The 27,430-nt window shown below is 40.1% G+C and overlaps 1 protein-coding gene across 2 annotated transcripts in view; it reads right to left on the bottom strand.

Annotated features, from left to right (window-relative positions):
- Window positions 1-16,286: 16,286 nt before the first annotated feature.
- Window positions 16,287-27,430, bottom strand: part of LOC147883093 (K+-H+ exchange-like protein) — a 69,173-nt gene continuing 58,029 nt past the window's right edge. Inside the window, exons 8-10 of one of the 2 annotated variants that reach the window (XM_087399657.1) lie at window positions 26,026-26,091; window positions 17,045-17,197; window positions 16,287-16,915 (exon numbers count right to left, since the gene is read on the bottom strand). In XM_087399657.1, the coding sequence (XP_087255783.1) occupies window positions 16,877-16,915; window positions 17,045-17,197; window positions 26,026-26,091 (258 nt within the window). In that variant the 3' untranslated portion in view covers window positions 16,287-16,876. Of the gene's footprint in view, window positions 16,916-17,027; window positions 17,198-26,025; window positions 26,092-27,430 lie in introns of both variants that reach the window. The other variant, XM_087399658.1, reaches the window with a different exon arrangement.

The following is a 27,430-nucleotide window of genomic DNA, read 5'->3' as shown; positions in this document are numbered from 1 at the left end:
TGACAGGGAAAGGACAGAGAAGCACTTCGTGCCACTGAGAGAGCTTCCTTTGAAGCCAGTGTCTAATGAGAACAGCCCATGGCTGAGACGAATGAAGATAGAGAATCCACTTACAGCAAAGGTGATGGTATTTGCCAGCAGCCGAAGGAAGGCCAAGACCTCTTTCATTCCGGGTTGCAGTGGCATATGACCATGGAAATGAGTGCCACTTGTCATACCAAAGAAAATCTCTTGACAACTTATCCAGCTTAGCTAATGAAGAAGCTGAGAAAGGCATAACTGAAAAAACAAACACCAAAGAGGGTAGCAAAATATGTTGACAGTGATCCGACTTGACAAGGAGAGCCTTACGCCACTTATGAAACTTCCCTGACACTTTATGAAAAAGCCATTGAAAACATTGGTGAAGTGTGATCCCAAAACCAAAGGACACCCAAGGTACCGCATGACGCAGCCTGAGGGTACAATAGAGAAACCAAAGGAAGAAACCCAATCGGGCAAGCGGTCCCAAGCCAGCCAAAGTAGAGTAGTTTTTGAAACATTGATTCCTGAATCCAAAAGGAAAGCAAACTCATTGTAGACCTCCATAAAACAATGAATATTATGAGGAGGACCAGCTTCCATGAAATTAGCGTTATCATCTGCAAACATCTCTGCGAAGAAAAGTAAGATTGATCGGGTAGCCGCAGACCCCGATGGCGCCACTTGCAAGGTGAAGATCAAGTTGGCGAAGTAGTGGTTCAGTAGCAATAACGAACAAGGGCGGTGCCAAAGGACAACCTTGTCGCACAGACTGCTGAAGAGGAAAGGACTCATAGTGATAGCCATTGATGGAGATCACTGTAGAGGCATTGGAAAAAAGCACCTGTGTCAACTTACAGAATCCGTCCCCGAAGTTGAGCTTCAACATAACCTTGAGCATGAAGTTCCAGCTAAGTCGATCATACGCCTTCTCAAGGTCCATGTTGAGTAAGATAAAATGCTTATTTTGAGTTGCTAAGTGATCGATAGCAACCAAGACATTAAGAATCGCTTCATGAATATTGCAACCATGGAGAAAACCGTACTGGAGTGCATGAAAAAACCTCGACAAAATAAACTTGATCCTCAACAAAAGAGCTTTCGCTAGAATCTTGTAAGCTCCATTGAGCGTCGTGAGAGGTTGCCAGTTTGAGGGCCACAAGCGATTAGCAGACTTAGGGATTAATTTTATCACACCGGCGTTCACCGAGCTAGGTAGAACCCCCATGACACGACAATAATTGAGCAAAGCTGTGAGATCATGCCTGCAGAGGTGCCAATACTACTGATAAAACTCAATTGGTATGCCATCAGGTCCCGGGGCCTTTTCCTTAGCCATAGACGCAACCACAAAATGCAACTCTGACTCAGAGAAAGGCCGATGAAGCAACATATGTTCGTGCTCCTGAATAATGGGCAGTGTGGTTCCAAGAAGGCTCTGAGGCGGTCATCAAAATCAAGCAGAACCAAAGGAGAAGAACCCACTATACTAGACAGATGATTCTTGAAAAGGCCAGCTATAGCCACATCGCTTGTAACTTCCCGTCCATCTAGATGACGTCCATCTAGATGAAGGAGAATAGAAATGGACTCACGAGCACGCTTGTCGCTCAAACGATCAAAGAAAAATTTAGTGGGACGGTCATCAAGCTCCATCCAGCTCAAACCTGCTTGAATGTGAGGCACTGCCATACAAGAGTGGTGAGCTTTCTGCAAATGAAGCTCCAAATATTGAAGCATACAGGGTAAATAGGGGTACTGTGCAGCGAGTTGCAAGGCAGCCATCAACGTAGCTCGAAAGGCAGAGAGACGAGCTTCCTGAAGCTATTGGGATCAGGCTCTATAGTGGCCATGAGATTTACACACGCTAGTGACTGCCTGTAGAGCACGTTCCCATTGCTCCAGAGGGTACAAGCAAGAAGCCTGAGCCGCTCTCCATGCATTGGTTATGCCAGCATCAAAACTGCTATCACCAAAGAAGGAAATATTCATCTTGAAAGGCACAGGACAGTTAACATGATTCATGTGTTGTGCCAACCGAAAGCGGAATAACAAAGGTAAATGATCAGAGGCCAAGACAGAGTTGAGCAGATCGCCCTCGACCCGAGGATCCAGCCACCAAGCTTGTTGAGCAACATAGATTCGGTCCAGTCGCGAAGCCCTCCAAGAAGAATCACTGTGACGATTAAGCCAAGTAAACACTGCTGCAGGTTAGCAAGATGAGAGGAAGAAGTCCAATCCAATAAATCACATGCAAATAGAAAGCCCTCCCAAGCCACATCCTCGTCATTCGACAAGTCAACAGAAGCATGAGAACGATCCGTAGTAAAGGAAAGGAAACGAAACGAAATTGAATTGAAAGGACTCTACCACCAAAGACACAGCCACGAAGGACCTGAGCAAGGAGCGAAGGCTGAAGATCAATTCGAAAAAGTAAAGTGACCGAGCAGGGCAATTAGCAAAGAGAGAGTAACCCGGTAAATCAAGATTCCAGAAGGACATAGCTTTTGGGTTATGTTTTCAAATCCATGCAAGAACTCTCTAGATACTGTTCCATCCGTATTTGGAACTACAGCTCATTTTCCACATTTTCTATGTTAATAATGTGTCCCTTGGAAAAGGAGAACTCTATTAGTCATCTATACGTACGTCTATATGTAATTCTTTAAGGAGAGGATCCACGTGGAGGATTTATGGAGGTTTGGGACTAGCGAAGGCAGCTTCGCGGGAGATTCGGGCATCCGCCGAGGAGTGCCACGTGTCCCCGTGACATCAAAACTGCATTCAGGTTCGGAAAAAAGAATGAGGAGGCACACTGCTGCGCCACTTGTCCCCGCAGCATAGGGCGTTCAGACTCTAGAGGGCGACAGACGGCACTGCAGCCATCCAACGTGACGCGTGCCACGCCTTCGGTGATGTGGCAGAGGATAGAGTGGACCAGATCCCAGACGAGAGCGCCCTCAGACTACGCGGACTAGGAGTAAATGCTCAGACCAAAGCATTAAATAACGCAGCAAAGACTGCGCCCTCAGACTACGCAGTAAATGCCACAAGCGTAGAACAGATAACCTCCTCGAACACGTGGCGTCCGGCGAGGATGACACTGCGTGATAGACTGACGGAGACTGTCATGTGGTGTGACGACAATGAGGCAGCCCGCAGTCTACTGACATGGCATCGCACAAATGTGACCATGTGGCGCAGCATGGAACAAAGTGCATGAGGATGATGTGGCGGGGTGGGATTCGATGATGTGGCGTGGCGCACCGTATAATAATATTGTAGAATATATTACACTATATAACATATTTTAATATATATAATATAATATATATTAGCTATATATATAATATAATATTATATTATATATAATCTTTATAAATAAATAATTTAATATATATTTTATATGATCTATTATATTATATTCTATATGATTTATATTATAAATATATAATTTATTATATATAACATATTATATAATGTATAATATAATTTATAATAAATATGCTATATATTATAGTATAAAATATAAAATGTATATTATAAATAATATTATAAAGAGATATTGCGCATGCATAAATGTGGAGATTATACATTATATAAAATCATATATATTAGATTATATATATATATATATATATATATATATATAAAGAGAGAGAGAAAGAGAGAGAGAGAGAGAGAGAGAGAGAGAGAGAGAGATTATGTACTATAATATAATATAATACAAGATATATAATATATTATATCATTCATAATTTATATTATACATAATTTATCATTTATAGTTTATATGTTATATAATGTATAATAAATATGTTATATATTATAATATAAAATATAGATTAGATATTATATATTATGTAATGTAAAATATAATTCATAATATACATCATATATCACATATCAATACGATAGAATATTATATATACATACATATACATATACATATGTATATATGTATATGTATGTATATACTATAACGTATATGTATATAAAATATAATATATATTACATATGTTATAGTATAATATATATAATAAAGAGAGTATAGAGAAGAGCGAGAGAGGGGAGAGGATAGAGAGAGAGGAGATGAGAGAGAGAGAGAGAGAGAGAGAGGAAATATATATATATATCATAATATTATATGAATTATACATTATATATTAATGTATATAAAATATAATATATGTTACATATGTTAGGGTATAATATATCTAATAAAGAGAGTATAGAGAAGAGCGAGAGAGAGGAGAGGAGAGAGAGAGAGAGAGAGAGAGAGAGAGAGAGAGGACATAATATATCTAGACTATATATATCATAATATTATATGAATTATACATTATATAATATATAATATATAATATATAATCTTACTATATATTAATGAGAGTGGGAGGCAAGAGTGTGCCGTGTGTCTCATGGAGAGAATGCTAAAGCTGCCATGTGTCGTGCAACAGAGGAAAGGCTCTAGAGGTTGCACCAGGAGAGCACCAATTGCATGCCTTGCAAGTTCCCGTCCCACGGTGCATTTTGAATTTTTAAGGCTACCAAGATCCTCCATCTTCTCTGCCACAAGCATGTAAGGCTCTTCATTGGGGCCCCCTCTTCTACTTTCAAGCTCCTCCTAGAATCACAACCTCTCTCACCATGCACAGTCATTTAGGCGAGCGCGAGACTATAGTTGGTAGCTAGTTCAAAATAAGGATTTGAGAGAATCGTCGGTATCTAAGAGGAGAAGTCTATACTAGCGAGAGCATATGTTTATGTCACAGGCGGTGGGAGTAGGTGTGTTTTCCTCAGCTCTTTACTTCGTAGTTGTCCATTTTTGCTCTTTGGGTAGCTCCTTTGTCGCTTTTCTTGGCTGCTACGTTCAAACGGTGCATATGGAGAGGTTGTGTGCATGCAGATTTCAAAGAAGGCCATGGATGCCTTCATTCCTTTTGCCGATTGGACCTCTCTCTCTCTCTCTCTCTCTCTCTTCGCACTACGTAAGTAATCTTGGTAGGGAATGAGTGTCTCTCATCTCTAGAGCTGATGACTCTACGTTCATTAAAAAACATAGAAGCTTCTATGTTTGAACAACGTCCATGCAAGAGGAGCAACAATGGCAATAGGAGGAGGGGAAGGCGGGATGTAGCAGGCGTAGTGGTAGATGGTGGTGGGGGGTGATGAGTATGTAGAGGCAGTGCAAGGGCATGGGGATGGTCTATGTGAGTACACTTGAGATTAGAATTTCAGTGCTTACCATCGCAAGGGAGGACCCGAGGTTGATGCCCCAACCAACCCAGTCAAAGGAGAAGAGGGCAATGTTAGAGAAGATGACGTCCAAGATGTTTTGGGATATGAGGCAAAGCGACAGAAGCTTGCTGGATAAAGAATGATATGCACTCAGATATGATTTTTTGGCTATTGAGAAAGGCAGGGGAGAGGAGATATTGTAAGCAGAGGAGGAGAACAAGAAAAGAGCCATGGCTTCTGGTTTATGTCTTCTTCTTCAGCCTCTCTTCACTCTTGCTCTCTCAAGGTCCGTCTCTACTCCCATTTGCATTTGTTTTACATCAGTAAATTTGCTTGGAGGCCATATGACAAATGTGGAAGGATGGTCAAGTCCTAGGTATGCTCTTCTGCTTGGCCGATAAGTTTGCTTCTTCCTTTCCACTTCTCCTATTGCCTACCACAATGATACATAGACTATGGATGCTGAGATGAGCATGAGCGTGGTGGCTACACTTCGCTTCTTCCTCTCCATGTCTCCTATTGCTTGCTAAAGTGATATAGAGATCATGGATGCTTAAATGAGCACGAGCGTGCCAACAGCATGAGTGACTGGAAGAACTGAAGTAGATATGCAAATTCAACACATAGTGAAGCTCCACAGACCTTCTCCCATGCAAAGTCTAACGTATGGAATGCCTACAATAGCATGCGAAAATTAAATACGCATTGAAGAGAAGGGAAAAAGCAAGGCATTCACCAATAAGGAGAAAGACTATCGGATAGCTAATGTTTGGGTAGGCTGTTGAGATAACGTTGTTACCTTTCGAGCCATGGCTTCCAGTCTATGTCTTCTTCTTCAGCCTCTCTTCACTCTTGCTCTCTCAAGGTCTGTCTCTACTACCTTTTGCGTTTGTTTTACATCAGTAAATTTACTTGGAGGTCATATGACAAATGCAAAAGGATGGTCAAGTCCTAGGTATGCTCTCCTGCTTGGCCGATAAGGGCTCACCAAGAGATTACTTCTTCCTTTCCACTTCTCCTATTGCGTACCACATCGATACATAGACTATGGATGCTGAGATGAGCATGAGCTTGGTGGCTACACTTCGCTTCTTCCTCTCCACTTCTCCTATTGCCTGCTAAAGCGATATAGAGACTATGGATGCTGAGATGAGCATGAGCATGCCAACAGCATGAGTGACTGGAAGAATCGAAGCATATATGAAAATTCAACACACAGTGAAGCTCCACAGACCTTCTCCCATGCAAACTCTAACGTATGGAATGCCTACAATAGCATGCAGAAATTAAATACACATTGAAGAGAAGGGAAAATGGAAGGCATTCACCAATAAGGAGAAAGACTATCGGATAGCTAATGTTTGGGTAAGTTGTTAAGATAACGTTGTTACCTTTAGAGTCATAGTTGTTGCACATAGATGGGAAAAGCATGTAGCAAGAGAGATGGAGAGCTAGAGTGTCCGACACAGGGAGAGTCATAGATGGGAAAAGTGTGTATCTGCTTTGTTGCTTTATGTTGGATTATGAACTTCGTTGAGAAAGATGGATTGATTCTTCTTAACTTTTTTCTACCACCCTTCTAACAACAAGTTTGTTAAGGCTCTCCCACTCACAATTTTTGAGATGGCTTAGTTCTTGAAACACTAGCTCTTATTCTAATGATGCATCTTACCAATGACCATGTTGCTATTTATTTTTCCAAAAAAGGAAAGAAAAGATGGAAACTTATCTTCTTCTAAAGGGATTTTGGGAGGGAAATATACCATTGGGGATCACACCAGGTAAAAAAAGCTTTATTGTATCTTTCCTCTTTTGTTTCTCAATTGGTTTTGGGAAGGACGTTATATTTAAACCAAGGAGTAAAACATACACACTCTCTCTATGTGTGTGTGTGTGTGTGTGTGTGTGTGTATCTCTCTCTCTCTCTCTCTCTCTCTCTCTCTCTCTCTCTCTCTCTCTCTATCTATCTATCTATCTATCTATCTATCTATCTATATATATATATATATATATATATATATATCCATCTATATACATATATATGTCATATGGCACCTCATCTTCTATCTTCTATTCTTCTATTTCTAAAGGAAGAGTTGCCATGTGGCATCCAATGGACATGCCATGTGGAGAGCTTCCTAGAGAGTAAGCTACATGGAGAGCCTCCCAGAGAGTGAGTTGAGCCGAGCCGAGCCGAGCCATGTGCTGGTGCGCTATTGGCTCCCAAAGAGTGAAAAGCACAGCAAAGTTGGAGCTAGAGCATGCAGTGGGAGAGCTATAGAGGTAGAGCAAGGAGTGGTTTTGAAAGTTTGTGTCTTTTGTGAGAGCTCCTCCTTGGCTATGCCACTCCTTGCTGCTTGCCTTGCCCAATAAGATTCCGCCCTACCCACTCACTCCATCCACATCCCCACACCCACCTCTCTCTCTCTCTCTCTCTCTCTCTCTCTCTCTCTCGGGTCTTGAAACTTGAAATTAAGGACATTTCAAGATCCCACTTTGAGACCCAGTAGAGCGGGTCTCTAACCCGTCATAGACGGGTCATGCTATATACTATGGAGGCTAATTAACTTATGTTTGTCCATGGATTCATTCATTTATTCGGGTTGATTAATTTATTTTAACCTATGTCTGAGAGGAGTGCACATGATTCTAGATGGTAGGATTCGAACCCAGAATGTTGTCTTTCCCACATGTGAGCCCTACCACTAAGCTATAGAGTGGAAGAGCATACCTAGTGCTAACTGAAATACTATAAATGGACCCTCTTCCCCCTCTGCCTTTAGTACGTGCCTTCGTCTTTAAAGCCCCCTCAAATGGTCCCTATTCCCCCTTCCTCTTTAGCATGTGCCTTCTTCTTTAATGCCCCCTTCTTAAGTGGTCCCTCTTAATTGAAACTTCTCCCTCTCCCCTTTATCACTTAGTTGAATCATGCCCTTTCCCTCTTCCTTTTCACCCCTCTTCTCTTCTCCATAACTAATTAATGGATTTCCAATTTTCAATGTATGGGGGGACATACTATGAAGAGAAAACTAGTTTCCAACAGCCTGCTTGGTAGTAGAATCATTGCCAAACACTAATGTTAATAGTCCCCTGATAGACTTTACTGCATTTACTGACCTTTTTTGACTTTTCATGAGTTGGACTGCTTCATTAAGTCCCTATACGAGAATAAGTATATAATGGTCATACAGGAACTACAAAATGAATGGAAAGGAACTTCAAATATGGTTAAACATTCATGGACATTATTTTGCTATAAAGAATAAAGATCTAGAAAGGATATACATTTTCAAATAAGGGGACAGGTACTGGGATTTAGACTTATAGTGTTATGAGAAATGCTTTTGAGATTTAACCATCTATTACAATTTGGACTATCTGCTTTGAAATAATAATTCTTAGGATATCTCGCTTAATTTCAAAAAGAAATGGGCTTATTTTCAACCATCTTTCAGAATATGATTTAAAGGCATTGCATTTTAGATATGTAGAAGAATATCGTAACTCATTCTAATTATTTTTATAGTAACACTTGGGATAACATTAATCTCAATTACTAATAACATCCGGTTTGTACTCTTATATAGAAATGTAAGAAATAAGAAAAGAGGCTTCTATTGTGAGGATTTAATCCTTTTAATGCGTTAATGTGCCCATATGTATATTTGGAAAACTAAATAATGACCTTGGACTTACTAGCATGTGGGAGATAGCAGACTTTAGCCTGATACTGCAATTTTTAAGTCCTTTTTGAATTTGTATGTGATAAGGCTTAAAGGTCCCTTTAGGACAAAATTATAAGCCTTTAGAAGATCCTTTCCTACTTGTACTTTCTTAAGCCTTATTCTATACTCGAAAATTTGATAATGCCAATTTGTGATTACTTTTAGCAAGCAAGAATGCCAAGGTTTAATTATTGTGGATCTAGATTGAGTGACAAAGGATAACAACTGTGTGCTAGCATTGAAGCCTAGATTCCAAAGCATAAATGATTTGTTCTAACTTGCATTTTGTTGTGATGGTGCCAAGTTAGTTGGTGCACTTTTCACCTAGATTTGTAGAGAAAAATCCTTGGTATAACTTTATGTGAGATGTGAAGCATGTTGGCAACTGGATACTCTATTTTTTGATGGATGGATCATACCAACTCTTTGTGATGGATGGATCATACCAACTCTTTATGATGACCTTGTTGAAACCAGCAAGACTTTTGTGCGACTAATCAAGCTGTTGGTGGTGTTATCTCTATAACTGGGATGTCAAATTATTCCAGCATAGCTATATGACATGATGGACACCTTTAGTAATCATTTTGTTTGGAACATGAAATATATGACTCATCCTGGTGTATGTAATTGCTACTAATGAGTATGCTAATAAAATATACCTTTTGGAGGGGATCTTATAAGGTTTAGTTTAGTATTTATGAAAAAACTGAATGGGCAATTGAAATAGTGAGTGATGTAGAATTGGACATGATGTACTATTCAGCAGCTATCTTTGCAGCATCATTGATAGGGAATTTTCATGGAAGATGGTAGAAGATAGTAACATTTGATAGAGTGTTCAGTAATGCAGAGGCTTTCATTGATACTTTGTAATCAAATTTGAGTATGTTTTATTTTGAAATTATTGACCTTGTATGGTAATGAAAAGATAAATGTAGGGATAAAGGAGAATGATATAGGAAGGACACACACTTGTATCGCCATTGTGAGATAAGAAAAATCTCATAACTAATGGTTATGCTTGAATTTATTTAGCAGGCCTCCGTATGGCACCAGGATTTGAAAGCACTTGGATATATTGATCCATTGCCAACACCTTCACTTGGTTGCCAGGCCATTATGAAAATATTGAATTAAAAAGTCCATGAGACAATTTTGGCCCTGGATATGAAGGAGATAAAGGATCACCCATATTCAAACAAACTATTGGTAATGCAGCTATCTATAAATGATTGGTGCATAATACTTGTGATTGGAAAGGAAAATGTAGACAAGATTTGGAAGTCATCAACTAGCTGTCTCTTTCTCTTGACCAGTTGATGGAAGAGGATAATGCTGCCCTTATGGTCTTTGCAGAGAAATCTCCTGATACAATGAGAAGTTTGTATGTGTATTCAAATCTCCCCCTCTAGCTAGACCTTTGTCCCTTGATAATTTGGGTTTAAAATGCTTTTCATTACCGGAAGGGTCTTCATCAAATGTGATGCAACATAGCTTTTGTGACCTTGAGGTGATGTCTAATGTTCAAGAGGCTAATTTTATGATTAGTAAATGACCACAACAGTAAACCAAAAAGAATTCTACACAAGCATATATTAATCCTTTTTTTCCACCGCATGTTTTGGAAGCTGAACTACTGGATTATGATAACAAAGTATGGGAGCTCCATGATATGAATCTGCTTGGCCCTTTTACTCTAGATATATGATTTTTCTTAGCAAATCTTGTGGAATCTTTGAAGCCAAGAAAAAAAAAAGGCATGGACCTTTAACATCAGCAATACCCACAACTATGAATTATCCAATTTCTTTCCAATGTCAGCCTTTGCCATCGGCAAATGCCCATCCTCAAGTCATATTTGAAATTTTTTGAAGGACATGTTTTATGTTGGCCATCCTTACATCAAATGCAGACGTCTAGAAGAAAAGTTGAATTGTAGGGCACAACCCCTATGGTATGACCATGTGATATGGTATATGATGAATAATCTGCCATCTTTGATCTTGAAAAATGTAAAATTTTGAAGGAAAATCTTAATTTTGGTGGATTAATACCACATAGTTCATGTTGTTACATGAAGATGTTCTAAAAATAGATGAAGGGAACCAATGTTTTGTGAGGGATTTAAATCAATGACTGAACTTGAATTAAACATTTTCCAATCTAAAGAATTACTTAAAGTTCAGTGTAGTTATTCTTTTTATTTGGGATCGGCTAAAGTTTGTTATTGCATGATAATTAATATTGCATAGCAATGCAAAAATACCACATGATATAGATACCATATATTATCCATTTTGGAAAATGCAAATTTAACCCCTTCCCAACTGTAGTGTAATATACCACATGATATAGATACCATATAGAAAATCTAAATTTAACCCCTTCCTAGTTGTAGTGTAATATAACATCATGGGTATTTGAAGTTGTTATGTGGTATATATACCGCATGATAATATGTCATGTCAAAGAAAATGTGGGGTTAAAGTACCACATGATAATAAATACTAAATATTGGTATTTTAAGTTGTCATGTGGTGACTATAATTACCACCTGGTAAGATGTAGGTATCACATGGTAAAGTTATAAGAACGCATGGTAAAGTTTGGTCTCTTTAAATATTATTTTGTAAGTCATTCTCTCCTATTACATGATAGTTTTTAATTTGTTTAAACAATTATCATGTGTAGGTTTTGTGGTGCACTGATGTTGATGTTAGTGAACCACACATAAAAAAAATAGTAATGTTTTGCTTTTTAAAAAGGTGGCAAGCTATGAATTTTGTCTTTGAATTTTTTAAGTTGATAGCTTTTGTTTTTTTATGTGATAGCCTTTGAATTTTTTCAAATGATAGTTTGACTATGTTTTTAGAAAAGTGATAGCACTATTTTTCAATTAGCCTTTAAATAAAAAAAGCTTCATGCATCAATTGTGTGGCATGCTTATGCCAACCTTTATTAACCCACACATGGAAGCATATTTACAAGACAAAGTATATATATAACTGACTTTTGTGCTAATTGTGTGGCCTGCACAAGCTAGTCTTGATCAACCCATTGTGTGACTTGCTTATGGTAGCATTAATCAACGTGCAAGGTACATGTGGTAGTGTATACCATGGGTGTGATTCACCACCTTGATTAAGACATAGTTGGCATTTTATGCATGAGCATTGATTATTATAGTATGCTATGCTAAAACTATACACATGCATGCCATTGGCAAACCATTAGTAGTTTGGATAATAGAAAGAAAGATGAGTCATGAACCTTCTTCATATAGTGATATAACGAAATATTAACTATGATGCTATAGCCTTTGTCATTTAGATGTGTCATCTTTTCTCCAAACATATACAAAACACCTCACATGCTTTCTCACATGTGAGTCTATTAAGAATATGTTGCCTGCTGACAGCACGCCGACGCTCACTGTTGCGTCTGCTTCCTTCCTGTTTCACAGCCTTGGCCTTCACAAGTTCTTCAGTAAAGCTACCATTGCTCGTCGTCCATTTCCCCCTAAAGTAGTTGTAGACGAGTCGGTTTGCCTATCCTGCATATTGTCATTTCAGCATCCTCTCTTTCGAGGCCTACCCCTCTTTCTCAGATTATCTCCTGGGCTTATTTCTTTGGCTTGCGGGGGAGCCGAAACAGACATCGTTTTTTTTTTGGGTCTTCCCATCTGTGAAAAATTTGCAGAATGCACAGGGAAGAGTGTTTAATAGATAAGTCTATAGACCAATGCCGGAGGGTGGATTCCTTACGATGAGAAAACTTGCACATGCGAGTTTCAAATGCCAGATTACATTTACAAGGCTAGCAAGAGCCCCGCAATTTTATAGACTAAGGAGGAAAGACAAGGATCTCGATTGGACACAAAAGGCACTTCAACAGATCAATAAGCCACAGAATATCTCTACAACAGCAAAGATAAAGGTCGGTGATAGAAGAATAAAAAACTAACCAGCTAATCCCAACTGAGCGAAGAAAGCAGTACCGAATCGCATGGAGGTGAGGCGTGGGAGAGGAACTAGGCAGTTGATGAGGAAGAGAGAGAGCTGGAATCTGATAAGCAACAACAGCTCGACATGAAGTCCACCTACACGATCTTGTCGACTATGATCTCGTAGGCAGGATCACGAGAATGCAACAGAGTCATGAATTTTTAAGAGCATCAAACCTCACGGAAGTAGAAAAGAAAATACAAATTGTTCACGAAAGCATAAAAGAAAGAGAGGACAGAAAGTGCATGGCTGCCATGCAACTTCCACAAGACTCTAGTTGCCACCATGGCTGTAGTCCGAATTCAAAGCGCCATCTAAATCGATGCTATAGCCTGCCTCTTTCAGGGGCAGTGCAATTCTCTCACATAAAACAATGCCTCAGAATATGAGGATGCACATATGTAAAACTCCTATTTTGATCTTTTGAAGTGAAGGCCCATCTTTATTTTCACGTGTCAACCCAACCCACGTGGAAGATAAGGACCGCTTGTAGCATTAACATGAAAGCAGCGAGCAGAATATAAAATTTTCAAAAAAAAGAGTAGAATATAATGTGAAATGAGCACTGGGCATTTTACGAAAGTCACAGAATACAAGACTAGTCTTAACGACGAGAAATATACGAGGATGTCAATCATGGTGGAAAATGGCAGCAGAGGAAGTTCAAGGGGGTCCCCTCACCGTTCGGTATATTGCAAGAAAGATACACCAGAGATTGTTCTCGAGTATTTTGAGGAAAGAAAGACCTTGGAGTTGGAACAAGCCGACCTTTCAAGCAGCGCCAACAACGAAATCCTGTTCTGAGACCATCTGTTTTTTTGCGCCAGGTATGGTTGGCACACTGGTATCACAGCTTCAGTCCGTTCCTGTCTGTGATTTGTATCATGTATCATGTATACCTACCTCTCGTTAATAATTGAAGGCCTCTAAGACGCATTGCTGAGAGGAAAAGAGAGAGAGAGTGCACAAGACCTTACACCAACTAACATGACTACTTTATTCATAAAAACAGGCTTCATATATAGCCTTTTATTACAATCACTCAATCACTCCTACGGCCTCATTCTCAATCACTTGCTAAACTACCCAAATCACACCCACTCACTCTCACACGTCACAGCTTGCATCACTCACGTACACTCACTCATAAGCACTGATAGGGATCTTAGCACTCACCCCTAATACATCGATTTGCCCAATACAAATTATCTACATCAAAGGCTGTGGAGTTCCTCAAGCCTAGTGAGATGCAAATTGGAACAAACTATGTCATGTTAGATGCTTGCAACAATCGCACCCAATCATCATTTAAATGTTTCACTCTCGTGTCTTTTGATACGAATTACAAAACATTACTTGAGCATTAATATCTTTCTCCTTGAACTCACCATTGCAGTGGTCACTGAGCATTAAAAATAACTTGCTTAGTGACCTTTACTTGCTCAAGGAATTGAAGATAAGCTCTTAAAAAAGATATTACGAGAATCAGCTATGACCTTTGCTCCTGCGATATGTGGCTGCAAATACATGCAGCCTCTCAACAGTAGCACGTGGGCCATGGTTGTTAAGACACTCGTGTCTTATGATCTTAAGACACGTGTCTTACCTTAAGACACCTTTAGGCACTCTTGTGTTTTTTTTTTTTTGGGTGGGTGGGGAGTAACAACACACATTGAGTTTGACTTAGCCATGCTATCATTGATGGTGACTTTGAATCTAGCAGTGGCAGTGACCTCATAGATTCAGATTAGGATGAATCTTCACAGATTTGAGTCTTGAGAGTCGAAAGCTTCCTTTCAATTATATGTATCGAGATGCAGTTTCATTCATGTCACATGTGACAAGATTCAATTGTCAGTTTAAACCTTTAAGTACTCAAAACTTGCGAGCTCTTGAGCCGTGAGTCTTAACTTTAACTTTTAAGACTGGAGTGACTAGTCTTGACTCTTAACTACATTGTACAAGTGCATTGTTTCTTCTTGCATTATTTAAGTGTAGCTTATTGTACTCCTAGAATCTAGCAGCTAGCTATGCTAGCAAGTTGTACATTTGTATACTTATACATATATTAATTAAATATTTATTATTATAACCACAATGGCGAGTCTTATCTTTAAGACACTTTAGACACTCGTGTCTGAAGCGTGTCTAACGTGTCGTGTCTTAACGTGTCTTACAACCATGCACGTGGCTCCCCAACATGGCTCAGCATAACTGGGTCATGTGTGCGCTCATTTTAGCATCCAAGACTGATTGCTTTCTGCCCGCATTGTGGCATCCAAGGCCATTGCTTTCGTCACGTATGAAAACCTGATCCATCAAACTTGGGAATAGAAGAGCCATTGGTCTCTGTCGATGCCGTCTGCTCGATTTAATGAAAAAGCACGATATCAGTCAGCTTGCAAGCCATCTGCTCAATGGTATGAAAAAGCATGATATCACTCAGCAAGCTGAAGACCTCATGGAATCTCCCTAGCTTGTTGCCACTCAGATACCGAGACACCCTGGGTAACTAGATCCACGTACACATAGAGAGCCACATATTAGAATAATGGTATGAGAAACAAAATGTACTGCCTAATTGCATGCAAATGACTGTGTAAATACAATCAGATATGTATCAGCACCATGCTCTCACGAAGCGGGTAATTCTTCAGCCAATCTTCACCTATGATCTTGCCTCCGATCACCCTTGCCACTACAGGCACTTCAGAACTCCTAAATCTCTGTAAGCCTCAGCCCCCCAACGCATGCAAGCTATCAAATAATAGCACATGACTGCCCAACATGGCTCAGCATGGAGCATTCCCCGCACAAGTTATTCTCCAATGTTTTCCTAGGTGTGGAATTTTGACATTTTTGTCCTGTTGGCAGAGTGCAGTATGAGGCACACCACACCTGCCTCATTGGTTTCTTCTTATTTAGCTTGAGATAGAACTTGCTTATTGCCTTTTTCAGATTTGGGACTTGGGCCGATGCTTCTTTTCCTTGTGAGGAGCTGAACTTGCCCAAGCTGGCTTCCCTGCATGATATAATGTACTTTTTGAAATGACAGGTTCGCTGGCTTTTAAACAACAGTGGTTAAAATAAAATAGATACCAATTTTGTGAAAAGAATGACTCTGGAAAGTCATTTTATACATCTTTCAAAGGCAAAGCATCTACAATTTTCGGTGATGGTGTGTACATGCCAAACACATATTGTACGCCTACCATACACTGTCTAAATGTTGAACGACATTCAATCAGAAAATGATAAAAGGTCTTGCTACTCTGAGAGTATGTTTCCAAAATACCAAAGACCTGCTTAATTGCATTTGCTGGCTCTGTAACATGAGAGCATCACTCACAAATCCTCCCCTCATAGAAAATAATAACAGAGATACTATCTAGTCAAAGTTTAATGTAAAGATTGATGTAGGTCACCTTAAAAAGTGATTCAGAATTGCTCTTAACACTATTTCTGAGCAAGTCGCAATTACAAGATGAGTCTCCTTGTTTCATTGGAGTATCAGACCTCCTCAAGTCTATGTAGCTAGCTCTAATTTGTTGTGCATACAGGGACCAACGAGAGGCAATAAAAAGCTTAATATTATGAAAATAGTGATTGATGACCGGCACAGAAGATGTCACAATACAACAGGGTCAAGAATACGAGACTCTGTATCTCAATCAGGCTCCGATTGCCCCAGTCCATTAATGTCTAAGACATGCCAATAAAGCTTTGATGAGGACATGGGACTCCTTTGCATCATCTGAGAATAAGTTATGGGAACCCGAGTGTCCTTGTGGTAGCAAACAAAATGCATCAATGGCTTTAAATGTTCTCAGCTCCAGATTCTGCAATATACTAGAACAGTTTCCATTGGAACGAGTCTGACTCTTAAGTCATTTGGTTGCCACTACGCATTTTCCATTCAATCTGTCCACATGAAGAAGCAGTGCAATGAGAGTGAAAATAAAATTTCTACTAGGAGATTGTGAAAAACACATATTAACACACGAGTAAACAAGGGATGTGTTGGGGCACACACACACACACAGTAAGTACCCTGTTGGCTTTACAGGTTCGCCACTTCAACATCTCAGTATAATCCAAACTATAATGATGACAGATGGCAGCAATGGATGTGTCGCTTATTGCTTGAGTCTGGACTTGCATGGGCAGTACCATACTCTCGAGTTTCTCGCATGGAAAGAGCACCTTCAGTAACAAGAGACATCAGAAGCAAGCTCATAATCGTATCTTTAGCTCTACACCAATCTGGCTCCATTTTGTGGAAATCAAAGAAAGAGTGGTCTTTAGTAAACTGCTTTCATTCCATATATCTAGATGAATCCAGGAACATGCCCAAACTCATCCTCTAAAACACAACACAGTGTGCAGTGCAATCTCATGATAGTCACTCATAAGGCTGAAAACCATAAACTCCATCACGCATAGCAGGGACTAGCTACTAAGGATAGCAGTAAAGGAGAAGGCTAATTTAAAAATAGTCCACGTTCTCTTCATTCAACCTACAACTGCTTTTGAAGACTCTACCATTTCATTTTAGTCTCTCCCAAAAGAACATCCAAGAAAAAAAAATGCTTACATCACCACTTAAGATAAAAAGAATTTATCACAATATCGCAACATGGACGAAACTTCACAAGGTGAAATTCGCCTGTCCGCTAATACGGTAGAAGCACATATCTAGATGAATCCAAGAACATGCTCAAACTCATCCTCTAAAAACACAACACTTGCGCAGTGTCAATCTCATGGTAGCCACTCATAAGGCTGAAAACCATAAACTCCATCATTCGTAGCAAGGACTAGCTACTATGACATCCACCACTGATGTCATCACCGCCCAATAGTGGGGTAGACCATAGTATAAACATATGCTCACACATACAAATCTACACACCCACACAAATTTGAGCATCCATTTATACAAAGGTCTTCATACTGAGTTTCTGTCGGCACTCCGAAGGCAAAGGGAAGACTCAGCCATGACAAAGGCTAGCACTAAAGGAGAAGGCTAATCAAAAAGTAGTCCACATTCACTTCATTCAACCTACAACTGCTTTCATTCCAACCTACTTTGCAAAAGTAGCAACCACTCCTAAGACATTGCCTTGAATCACAACGTGACTACATACGATTATAGGGAAAGTTTTGCTTTGACTCTTTTTCATCAATATGCCATAAACAATAGGATAGAAATCATTTGAGTAATAGCCTCATGCACTATGACCTTCGTGACGGGCTGGAAGTATGATAAGTTCAATCTTTACAAATTTTCTGAGTACCTTCCACTGTCATGTGATCATATCGAACACAACCATGATTTGTGATGAAGCTCTAAAAAAGTAGCATCAAATGGCATTCAGAGGTCTTTGGGTACACAACTACATGCAATAAAATTCAAAAATTTTGTCTGTTCAGCATCTGCAACTCTATGAGAAAGAATGGGGTGTTCTACGTAAGATATATAGGCCCCCCGAGCACAATCAATATTTAGAATTAAGTTAGGCTAAGCCATCTAAATTATTTTCACATGTACCGATAGAGATGGCAGCAATGGATGTGTCGCTTATGGATTGTGTCTGGACTGCATTGCCAAAATCAAAGAAAGAGTGTAGAGTTTAGTAAACTCCTTCCAAACTACTTTGCAAGACTAATCACGTCCCGAGAGATCGACTCGATCACAATGTGGGTATATACAATTATAGGGCGAGCCTTGCTTTACCTTTCTTTCGTCTGAATAATAGCCTCACATTATGACCACCTTGGTGGACTGGAAGTATAACAAATTCAGTCTTTATGAATTTGAAAAACACCTTGTAGTGTCATATCTATCACAACCATTTTTTTTAATGAAGCTTCCTTCACAAGTCTCTGGTTGCACAACTCCATGTAATAATATTTTTCTGTTCATCGCCAATAACTGCAACCTTGTAAGAAAGAATGGTTTGGTACAGGTAATATATTTATTATAAACCCACCAATCACAAAATTCCAATATTAGGATTCAGTTAGCTAGTATAGCAGAAAACTATGTGATGAGTCTCCCTTTCTTATCCTACATGGTTAGCAATTCCAGGAGGTTTCAGCCCAATCTTAGGGATTGGAAGCCTACTGGAGCTCCTCATCGGTCTTTTTGCATAAGACTCTAAAAGTCCCTCGGGAATTAAAAAATCATTCTTTTCTTTTGGCTTTCTATTCATGGAGGAATTGCAGTAAACCAGTGGAGGTCCAGGTTTGGGTCAAACCCTACTTGCCCTTGTTGCCTTTCTCCTGAGTCCATTTAGTATTCTTTATGGGATTGCAAACAGGAAAAGACAATTTCGAAGGGGATTGCTACACTTTTGAGTTTTTTTGTCCCCTCCCCCTTCTTCACGACCTTGGGCTCAGTCGCTTAGTACTCTCTTTCGGGGCCCAATATCTTTTATGAGAGGCATGGCTCCTCTTATTCCCTTTCCCTTTCCCTTTCGCTTTGATGACACTCAGTTGAGTCATGCTCTCTAGATGATGTTCCCAATGTTGCTTACAGACATGCACATATATTTTTTGGGCGATCTTAGTGAGCATTTCAGCATTGCACGTATGGAGATCTAGATGCACAAAGGCACTTGATGGCTCCCACGTCCACTGGTCTCACACATTGGCCAATATTTGAATAGACAATCTACACTCTAATGGCCATTTGGTTGAGCATGCAAGGGTCTTCATGAGCAGCTTCTACTAGGAGGACTATCTTCCTCAGGGAGTAGAATGGCTCCTCTTTTTTCTTGAATTCCACCACAAGTTTGAGGTGGCGTTTTCAGCCTCGACCTTCATGCTTTACTAGCTCTTCTTGATGAGCAGGTTATTTACCCACTCATCATAGAAATCTTTTCATTGAAGATAAAGGCTATAATGTCCCCCAACATTAAAACTATTGTGGGGGCGTGCCCATAAAAAGCTTTGAAATTGTTGGGCAACTACTTTTACCTTTATCCAGAGGGAGTGCCCATAAGCAGCTTTGAAATTGTTGGGCAACTGCTTTTACCTTTATCCGGAGGGATCTCATAAGAGGACTTTTTACAAAAACCTTACTCAGTCGGCTTAGATTCTAACATCAAAGGGTGCAACTCCCCCTTAGCAGTATCTGTGGTTCTGTCATGTCTTATCGACAATATGGGTAGCATACACTTCTAGGTGTAATTACGATATTCAGCAATTACTGCTAAATCAGTATAGAAAAACTACTTTCCTCCACATGGACATTAAAACAGAACAATTCTATTGTGGAGGCAGAGTCTATCTGGGCACAGTGACATGTGGTGCCAATTTTAAAACATAATTTAAAAAAAAAAGCTTAGTTATGTTAAAAAAAGACAACATCTATACCCACCAATCTCCCAATCATGCAATACGAATCACTTGCTTAGGCATCAATACACACACACACACTTTTTTTTTAGTGGAAACTTTTGATTGATTATATCACAAGAGTAGCGACCTCAACACACACACACACACACACTTTTTTTTTGTGAAATCTTTTATTTCTGTGTGGGAAACCCCAAAAAGAGGTAAAAACCCACCAATAAATTTACAAGTAAAGCCTCAGAGCAAAAGTCATGAGGCAACCAAGTAAAAAGTTACATACACACACACACTTTTTTTTTTTTGGGGGTGAAATCTTATATTTCTGTGGGGAAACCTCAAAAGAGGTAAAAACCCACCAATAAGTACAAGGAAAAAATTTACAAGTAAAACCTCAGAGCAAAAGTCATGAGGCAGCCATGTAAAAAGTTACATATCAAGCTGGAGGAGGATCAAACATAGCATCCTTCAGCTTCAAATTGTTGCTTTGTAAAAACTGATGCAGTGATGAAACCACACCATCAATAAAAACAAGCTGCTTTTTGCCCTTGTGATTCTTCTTGATATAGGCTGATACCCGAAATTTCTGAATCACACGGTCAAAAACCTGTTGTAACATGGGATGAAAAGATTCCAGTAAAAAAGATACTTCTGCATCCCGGACAGAAGAAAACTCTGGCACAGGCATCAAAGGCAGAGAGTCTAAATCAACATCTGTATCTTCCGATGAAAAAGCTGCATCTGATAAAGCACGACTTAGCATTTGAGCTTCATTCTGAGGATCAACCTTAGTAAGAGCAGGGGCAGCATCCTGAGAGAGAGCATGCATATCATCCTATAAATTCCCCTCTGCAAGGGATACATCCATATCCTGAGTAGAAGGAGACTGATGGTGCTCAACAGGGGTGCAATCCTGAGCTTCTTCAGCAAGAGGAAGATTTGCTTGTGATTTATCTATCTTCCTCCAGTAGTGCTTCAGAGCATTAGAAGAAACCGGAGGAGAAGAGAGAGTAACCATGACAACTGAAGAAGGAGCAGGAGGAATGGGCCTGGATGTAGAAGGGCAATCACGTGCAAAATGACCAACCTGTCGGCACCGATAACATGCAGTGGGAAAAGATGCAAAATGCAGCCTAATGCGCATCGGATGGGCAAATCCCAAATCAAGATCCAGAGTAGATGGCACGGGCTGTATTATATCTCACAAAACGCAAAGGCGAACATCACGGGAAGCTTGCAAGAACTCCTATCTCGGAACATGAAGAGGGTCCCAAAAAAGCTGCAAGAGTTGAAAGATGCTGAAGAAGAGCCACAGGCAGCGCTTTGAGAGTAATCCAAACCAGACAGTGAGTCGGAAGGGTAGCAGAAGGATCGAAAAGTGGATCCCAGGACAAAGCGAAGAAACCAGCCCCAGGAACACTAGCACGATTGACTAGCCACTCCACCACATCAATCGAAGAAACATGGGCATAATAAAATCCTTTGCCCAGAAAGACAAAGGATGAAATACAATCCGGACCCATTGCAGCTTCAGCCCAACGATGAAGTTGAAACTTGAGTGGCAGAAAGAACCCTGCCCATAAAGTAGAGACAGACTCCAAACTGCTCAGACTGTCGAAGACCTGAAACCAAAAGGACAGAATCCAAAGAGCAAACAAACGGGGAACCTGATGAAGGAACAAAGACTGAGCATAACTGACGCAGAAGATCCAACTGCAAGGAAGAAGAAGGGCCATCTACGAGATCAAGCTTTGCCGATTTGAAAGAGGATGAAGAAGGCAAAGCACCGTGCTTCCGTCGAATGAAGACTCGAGCAAGAGGAACAGAGGAAGCAGAAAAAACAGAAGATGTTTCGAGAGCCTATACGGGCGGGAAATCTGTACACACACACACACACATATACATATGTATATGTATATGTATATGTAAATGTGTGTGTGTGTGTGTGTGTGTATAGTCTACCGCTATTAGTCGTTTCAGGTACACACATCTCTCCGCTTGTGATGTCCAACTTTATGACGCAGAATCTAGTGGATCTTTATAACACAAAACTTTGGCAAGCATACGAGCCATTCGAAGAAATCGATACAGTACGCTCACAAAACCATGCAAACACAATAGGCATGCAAGAGCTAGTCTATGTATCATGTCCATAATCTAGCTTCACTAATCCGACACCACCACCTTGATCTTGGCCTCCACTTTCCCATTCACCATGGACCACTTATTTGTTGCCATATTCTCCCTGGTATGAACCTTGTAGGCCATATTTACTTCTTTGGTAGAGTTAGTCCTATCTAGGGTTAGGACACTTAGTCCTACGATAGGCCATATAGGATAAGGTTGTACTATGCACTTTCACTCATTATGATTCTTGCAAGTAAAATTGAGCTGTTCCGTACTCCTTGCACTCCCACTCAACCGTGGCATCACAATCCAAGGTGATCTCAGCCCCAACGTACAACTGCACTCTTGCTTGTCGATTATGCCACCTTTGCATGCTGGTTCATTTCAAATTGCAAGCTATTCTCAGATTTAGAGCAGTTCTGCTGTAAGTCATCCCCCACTTGCTGGTACTACCCTGACACCAAATGTATGCTGCCCACTACCTACCATCAGCTGTTTGAAACATATCTACACCTTTCTCCAATGCATTTTTCAGCTTTTTACATCTTTTTGAGCTTGCTTTTTGTGCTTTCTTAGCTTTGTATATCTTTTTGCTTTCACCCAAGGTCTATAAGAAGTTTGGGATCAGTTCTAAGCACTCTAATTGCTCTCTCTTGCAAATTTGTACGAGACTAGCAAGTAATGGATCTCTTTTTGCCTGGTTTTCACCAAGGGCTGCTAGTGGTTACTTTTTCTACAGTTTCCTACAGCTTATGTATTGAGTTCTCTGATTTTTCATTCATTGGGGAGATCATTGTACATGTTTTGGACTAATTCATGTCCTAGGATTTCTAGGTTAACCTCGGGTTTTGTCCGAGGGTCTGCACTATTATTGTAATTGAAGCTGAGCTGCGAGCATCATTGTAATAAAGAAATATACCTAGGATTAGCCTAGGTAGGGGGTGTACCTCATTCACACCCTATCGGGTGCCGAACTCTTTTCCCTTCTTTGCGCGACCTCTGTGTGAAACTTGTGTGGGTGTTCATCTCAAAATAATGGCTATTTGAAGTTCTAAGTTTATTGAGTAATTTAATTGAAAATTGTGCTGCCGCACAAGCACAAATCTAGCATTGTTGCAGATCGTCGTTGTTGCAATTGTTACCATAGGCCCTATCAACCTTCGTCACTCAACAGTTCAGGGAGCAGAGCAGTAGTCAATAGCTGGAAATGCTGCCATTTTGGTGACTCCATCGCAACAACTAGCCTATGTGGTCATATATGATGCGCCATGTGTTGGTTGCCAAAAACCTCTGGGGTATTGTTGCAAGAACTGATGTGAGGCCTATGTCCAGAGCACCTACTTGCCACTATGCCCATTGCCACAGGTGGTGGTACCGTTGTTAGCTCTTCTTCATCTACCACTACTACCGCAGTGCCTCCTACTCAAGATCAGAGTAGATGGGATGGTAGAGACACACATGCACATGCTTTGATTGCCTTGTCAGTGAAGAGATTTATCCCACATTTCTGGTCCTACAGGACTGCCAAAGCTGAATAGGATCAATTTTCTTCTCTCTATCAGATAAGGAATGAGAGGAGAGTTGCCTTTTTGCATAAGTAGTTGGATGGTGTCAAGATGGAAGAAGGGGAAAGTATGGATGCCTATCTAACCAAGTTCAAGGACTACAAAGAGCAACTCATTAATGTGATGAGATTATGCCACATCCTCAAGTTGTGCCTACTACTCTGAGTGGACTTCCCGATTCTTATCAAGCTTTGCTACTATATTGAGGTTGGTGGCCATGGGTAATACCAACCACTATACCTTTGATCAGCTTGTCACATTGCTTGTACAAGAGGAGCAAAGCCATGCAAATCGGATAGCCTCCATGAATGCAGATCAAGCATATGCCACTGTATCATAAAGGTAAAGGCAAGTGAGGTAAGAGTTCAAGAAAGCCTAAGAACAATCCTAGTACTTCATCTCCTTCTAGCCACAGTGATAGTCATTGTCAATCATAACCAAGGCACCTGTGGTGGCGACGGGTGTATTCGGTAATTGGTTAGTTCTGATTCAGCAAAAGGAAAAAGGGATGCAAACATTGCAGGAAACCAAGACATGATATTTCATAATGCAAAAAGTGCATTGCTTCAGATAAAAAGAAAAAGGAGTCAAGACTGTAGTTTCAGATGCTCCTACTAACAATGCTTCTTGAGTTAAAGGCATTAGTAAAGTTGAAATCGCATCAGTCTCAAGTGATGTAGTCACACTATTGGATGTCTTATATGTTCCAGGTACCAAGAAAAATCTGATTTCTATTTCAGCCATTACAAATGGCTCTAAAGTGATCTTTGATAGTTATCGTTGTGCCATGTATAACTTTCAGCATGATAACATCATTGCAGTCACTGAACACTTACAGGAGGGCTGTATAATCTTGATTCTTATGAAAGAGGGCCTGAGGTAGAGGCACATGCAGTGAAGTTGTTGCACACACTCATCTATGGCATGAGAGATTTGGGCACCTCAATTATGGTAGCTTGGTTAAGATGCATTCACAGGACATGGTGGTAGATCTTCCAAAAATGCATGCACTTTCAAAGCACATTTGTGAGGGATGCTTGTTGGGGAAGATGCATGGGTTCTCCTTTCTCAAAGATGGGACTATTGGTGCAGCCCGCAAATTGCATTTGATACATAGTGATGTGTGTGGTCCCATGATGACAACATCTATTGGGGGATTTTATTAGTTTGTCACATGTGTGGATGACTTCGCCTACCCTTCTTGGATCAAATTAAGGTCTAAGTCAGATGCCTTTGCTCGCTTCAAGAGAATACTTGCCATGCTCTACTGAGGAAGATAAGAGTGCCACATCATCTGCATATAAAAAGATCTGAATTAGAATGCTGGCGAGAGAGCATCCATCCCCCCCAATGTCTGCATAACTGTCTCAATCTCATCAATCTATAGGCCAAACAGGGTTGCTGATAAAGGACACCCTTTAACCCCAATAGTACTCATGATCTCATCTGTCCATCCAGATCCTATTCATACTCTACCTGAGACCCTCTCGTAAAGTGCCATGACAGCCTAAATGATCTCCTAGTCATAACCCAAGTCCTGCAAACACCTGATGAGGCGGGCTCTTGGAACCATATCAAGGGCTTTGCAGAAGTCCACAAAGCAGCAATAAACCCTCTGTTTCCGTGCCCTCACCTCCTCAATGATACACCTAAGTGTGAGAATGTGATCCATGGTCCCATGATAACGTCGGAATCCAGCCTGTCCATCTGCTCGGCCACAAGGTGGTCACAGTTCATGCCGACGTGGCGGGCGGGGGATTAAATACATGTCCCATAATTTTGCTGATTTTTAAGCAGCTCACAGAATCATACATCAGTGCACCATCTCATACAAATGGAGTTACAAGGGAAGAACCGATCTTTCTTGTTTAATCCACAGATTTTTTTCATGTGCGCAACCCTTAAACACACAACTTGTACCCTTATCCAAGCCCAAACACACATGCATATCTGATCACAATGGCACATTGATAGACATACCAGCTGTTGTCTGCCTCCTGGACGTTCAGAGTTGTCACTCACTAGTTGAAGAAGCTTTTTGCTCCCCTGGAGAATGAGCATAGAGACATTGCAGTAAGTAAACCTATATCCACTCACTATTATCCAATTTAAAAAAAGCAAAAGATGGATCTGGAAAATATCAGGAACCAAGTTCAAATATAGCAATGTGACAGATGGACACAGAAGGTGATTAAGCATCTATACAAGAGGGGCGTATGGCTGGGATCACAAGGAGGAAAAGCTAAATAGGTGCCCCTAACATTCAAAAAATCATATGGGGGGAGAGGGGAGTGGTATGTGATGGCAAAATCTTTAAGCAATAACGGGGGGGGGGGGGCAATAATTAGTCTCACGTGGGGGAGGGAGAGCTTGAATTCAATAAAAGGGGGGGAGGGGACCACTTATGAAAGGCATTAAAGGGGAAAGGACATCCCAAAGAGGGAGGGGGATGAGGGAGGATTTATACTATAAGGAAAGAGGGATACACACACACACACACCCCTTTGTAAGACTAGAATATATCCAATCATACAAATTTAGATTTTTTGTTGTTCTAAAGTCCAAAAATCTATACAAAATAAAAGAGAAAACGAAAGAGAATAAAAAAGAGGTAACAAAAACTTTTTTGAAAAACAAAAGGAAGAAATACTTAGCAAGCAAAGCAACACTTATGCTGTCATCAATGCCCAAGCATAAGCAGCTATATTGGGTTTCTAAAGACCCGCGGAGTCTCTTGGGCAAACGCAGTGCTTACTAAATAACGTCAAATAAACAAAAGAGAAAGAAATAAAGAAATAAAGAAATAAAGAAGAAAGGAAGAAGGTGACTAAGCACAATTAAACAAGCAAATCAAGAAACCAAAAACAAAAACTTCCAAAAAACAGGAATAAAATCTCTCTCTCTCTCTCTCTCTCTCTCTCTCATTTAAAGCATAAAGAACTAAAAGGACCCCTTACACTTATGTACCACTTCCTACAAAGATGCAAAATTACATTCCTAACTTAGAAAGGACATGCATACTCAATCATTTGAAACTAAAAGTAAAACGGACTATTCAGCTCCCCACTTTTTGTTTTCAGCTTATGTTCAATCATTCTAAACATGCCTAAGGACCATAGATAAAAGACTTCATATCTAAGATTGTGCGTACTTTTTTCATTATTTTTCTAATATTACTTAATAGCCTAGTGGTAGGGCTCATGCTTGGGAAAAAGAAGGTTTTGGATTCTTGAACGTTTGGGGAAGCCCTCCTTGGACATAGTCTATGCATAAAATAAATTAAGCTATGGAGAGTCAAGGTTAGTTAATGCATGAATAAATTAAGCCATAGAAAAACATAGGTAAATCAAAGTATAAATAAATTAAGCCATAGATAAACATAGCT

This window comes from Dipteris shenzhenensis, chromosome 28 (assembly GCF_047967505.1).
Source record: "Dipteris shenzhenensis isolate YYH24624 ecotype China chromosome 28, Dip_SZ_1.0, whole genome shotgun sequence".
Lineage (NCBI taxonomy): Eukaryota > Viridiplantae > Streptophyta > Polypodiopsida > Gleicheniales > Dipteridaceae > Dipteris > Dipteris shenzhenensis.
This window is presented reverse-complemented; position numbering and strand designations above follow the sequence as displayed.